Here is a 3,461-nt window from a genome sequence, read left to right as displayed (position 1 = left end):
ATCTATCCATCCAATCATGTAATTTATATTATATAGAAATACAAATACACATCTACAAAGATCCCGCTCTTCACCTCTCGCGAGATCTCGGCCGGTATTTATATCTTCCTGTCGCCTCGCGAGATCTCAGAGGGTATATGTTAGGCCCGCGGCAGCCGCGCTGTCTTTCTGCTGCCGCCGGAAGGCCTCGCCTAGCGCTCCGGGTTCCATCCGCCTCCATCCCCGCCATCCGCCGCCGCGATGCCGCCTAAGTTCGATCCCAATGAGATCAAAGTCGGTACGTGGCTGGCAGCGGGGCGGGAGGCGGGCGGGGGCCGCGGGGCCCGGTGAGCGCGGCTGACGCGGCGCTGTCCCCGCAGTTTACCTGCGCTGCACCGGCGGCGAGGTCGGAGCCACGTCCGCGCTGGCCCCCAAGATCGGACCCCTGGGACTGGTACGTACCGGGGACGGGGACACGGCGGTAGAGGTCGGGGGAGCGGAGGGCGGGAGGGACCGAGCACGTGCCGAGAGCCGTGGGGAAGCGTGTCCTGCTGGGGGAACGAGAGAGTCCCAGGGGGAATTTCGGCGGGGTCTGGGCGGGAGGGACAGTGCGCGTTCCGCAGGTGCTGGGGAGCAGCTGCCGGTGCTGCTCCGTCCTGGAGTACTGCGTGCAGCAGTACCGCACTCGGAGGGGCACCCGGCGCACTCTGGGGCTCTCGGCTTTAACCCGAGCCCGTGTGACCTCCACGTGTCGTCCCTCAGTCCCCCAAGAAGGTGGGCGATGACATCGCCAAGGCCACGGGCGACTGGAAGGGGCTGCGGATCACGGTGAAGCTGACGATCCAGAACAGGCAAGCGCAGGTACCGCACGCCGCAGGGGCCGGGCCGTGCTGTAGGCGTGGAGCCCACCCGAGCTCCGCCTGCTCCAGGCACCGGCCCGGATCCCGGCAGGGTTGACTCAGCCCTTCATCCTTCCGAGGTGGATAAAATGAGTGCCACACGGGGGGCGTGTGGGGGTCTTCTGGGAAGACCTTAAAACGTGGGTGGGGGGGTGTCTGTGGAGCCTTGCAAGGCTGCAGGATCCAGAGAAGCTATCCTCATGTGCCAAAATTCAACTTTCATCCTGTTGCAGATTATTTATTCATTCTACAGAACATCGAACCAGCAGAAAAGCTTTATTTAAAGCAGTATAGAAATATTTAATTAAAAATCTTGCCAACTCCTGTAGCCACCTGCCACCGTACCTGTTCTGATGTCTGTGGCTGGTACATTCCAGTGGTGAGCTGAGAGGAAGCCCCAGGCAGGAAGCAGTCCTCTCCTGCTTGTGGGGAGGCCTGTGCCGAAAACCTGGGAACAGATTTCTGCAGCACAAAAAACCCGGAGCATGAGGGAACTGATCAACCCCACACTGCTCTGGCAATTACCTTTGCTGAAATAATTAACAGGTTAATTCAATATCTTCATTCGTAATGTAGAATGGGGGGAGGAAATTAATTTCTTTGTATTTAGATAGAGGTTGTTCCTTCTGCTTCTGCTCTGATTATCAAAGCTCTGAAGGAGCCACCTCGTGACAGGAAGAAGCAGAAGAACAGTAAGTGTTCCCCTGGATTTGGTTCTCAATATTTTGGGGTTAAAAGAGAGGAAATACCAGTACCTTTCTCTGGGATTATTCAGCACAAACTGGCAAATGGGACACAAGGCGGGTTTTGGGCATCCCTGCAGTGCCAGAGTACCAGCTCTGCACATCAGCAGAGCTCAGTGTTTGAGGAAATTATGGCAGATTATGGAGTCATGGGCTGGTTTGGGTTGGGAGGGACTTAAAAGTTCATCAATGCCATCCCTGCCATGGCAGGGACACCTTCCACTGTACCAGGGGGCTCCCAGCCCCAGTGTCCATCCTGGCCTTGGGCACTGCCAGGGATCCAGGGGCAGCCCCAGCTACTCTGGCAAAGCTTGGGTAGAGCAGGCCCCTGCCCCTGGGCCTGTCCTCTGTCACAAGGCCTGGCACAGCCAGGGGAGCTGGCAGAAATGACAGCTTGGAAGGAGCAGTTGGGGAGTCTGAGTGCTGCGAATGGTGCTCCCAGAGGGAGCAGGGAGCTGGCAGTGCCCAGGTGCCCTCACTGCTGCCATTCCTTCCCAGTTAAGCACAGTGGCAGCGTCACCTTCGACGAGATTGTCAACATCGCGCGGCAGATGCGGCACCGCTCCCTGGCCCGGGAGCTCTCGGGTGAGTCCTGGGGTGTGCAGGGAATGCTCAATGCTCCATTTCCTGCGAGGGAGGGTTCCCAGCTGAGCTCCAACACCTGGGGAGGGGAAGGGCACAGGGAGTTTGCAGTGTCTTCCTGGGGGAGTCTAGGGTGTAAGATCTAGGTAAAGGGAATTGATGATCCCTGGTGAGCCCTGAGGTTCCAGCCTGCAGATCCCTGAGGGGAGAGGGGCAGCTGAGAGCTTTGAGGAGTTCTCTGTCAGAATCCAGACTGGCTTGGGTTGGAAGGGACCTTAAAGCTCATTGACTTCCACCCCTTGTCATGGGCAGGGACACCTTCCCCTAGCCCAGGCTGCTCCAGGTAAGCTCCTCAGATGTTTTCCCCTGGTAAAGCAGTAACAGGCTGTGTGTGCTGCTGCAGGGACCATCAAGGAGATCCTTGGCACTGCCCAGTCCGTGGGCTGCAGCATTGATGGGAGACATCCCCACGACATCATCGATGACATCAACAGTGGTGCCATCGAGTGCCCAGCTGTGAGTACCCAGCTCTGACTGAAATTAATGTACAACATCTAATTCTGAAAGACTCCACTAATGAGCTGTGTTTGCTTTTTCTAACAGAGCTAAGACTGCAGAAAAGGAAGTTGCCACATGAAGGCTCCTTCAGTTTTTTGTAGCGCTTTAAATACTAAAATAAAGACCCAGCTGTCTGCAAACATTTACTGGTTTGGTTTGTCCCTGTACCATGCTGTGAATTTTCCTTTGGGGAATCTCCCCTTGTATTCTGGAAATACAGCACCTTTAGTGGGGTGTGTCCATGCCCGTTCTGGGTGGATTGGGGCAGGGATGGAAGTGTGGCTGTTAAAAAAATTGAGTGAATAAGAGCAGGAGGTTTAGCCTTGCTTGTTCAAAATGAGATCCATTTGCTCCCTGATGATATTTGGGTCACTCCCCTGGTGACTTGAGAGCCACAGAGCCTGAAGTAGGGCTGTAGTGACAGGGAAGGGCATGATCAAAAAAGCCCATTTTAATCAAATCCACAAGCCCTGGCAGACCCCAGTTGTCTAGGACATGCCAGTGTGTCCCTGTCAGTGTGGAGGAGAGCTGGACCCTCCTCACTCCTAAAGTGAAACTGAGCAAAGCCTGACCTGGGTATTCTCAGCCATGAGAATGCCAGGAGCTCAGGGATGTGTCTGTCACCTGTCCCTGCCTGGTGTGGCTGTGTCTTGGGCACCTCTGCCCGGGCTCCCGGCCTGTGCTGGCCCCTCTCGCCCTG

The 3,461-nt window shown here is 56.1% G+C and overlaps 1 protein-coding gene and 1 non-coding gene across 3 annotated transcripts; both read left to right on the top strand.

The window, feature by feature from the left end:
* The first annotated feature begins 110 nt into the window (after positions 1-110).
* Positions 111-2,903, top strand: RPL12 (ribosomal protein L12). Of its 2 annotated transcripts, XM_030233721.2 has the most exons (7): positions 111-277; positions 360-433; positions 742-840; positions 1,489-1,570; positions 2,120-2,206; positions 2,607-2,719; positions 2,807-2,903. In XM_030233721.2, the coding sequence occupies exons 1-7, from the start codon at positions 241-243 to the stop codon at positions 2,810-2,812; spliced, it is 498 nt and encodes a 165-aa protein (XP_030089581.1). In that variant the 5' UTR covers positions 111-240; the 3' UTR covers positions 2,813-2,903. The 2 variants fall into 2 exon arrangements, with proteins under 2 accessions (XP_030089581.1, XP_050836941.1); XM_050980984.1 differs by lacking the exon at positions 1,489-1,570.
* LOC115484708 (small nucleolar RNA SNORA65) lies at positions 1,211-1,338 on the top strand. The gene has a single exon (XR_003945415.1). It is a non-coding gene; the product is annotated as a small nucleolar RNA SNORA65 (small nucleolar RNA).
* Positions 2,904-3,461: the final 558 nt, after the last annotated feature.

Source organism: Serinus canaria, chromosome 17 (assembly GCF_022539315.1).
Source record: "Serinus canaria isolate serCan28SL12 chromosome 17, serCan2020, whole genome shotgun sequence".
Classification (NCBI taxonomy): domain Eukaryota; kingdom Metazoa; phylum Chordata; class Aves; order Passeriformes; family Fringillidae; genus Serinus; species Serinus canaria.
The sequence above is the reverse complement of the archived record's forward strand: the minus strand, read 5'-3'. Positions and strand labels throughout refer to the sequence as shown.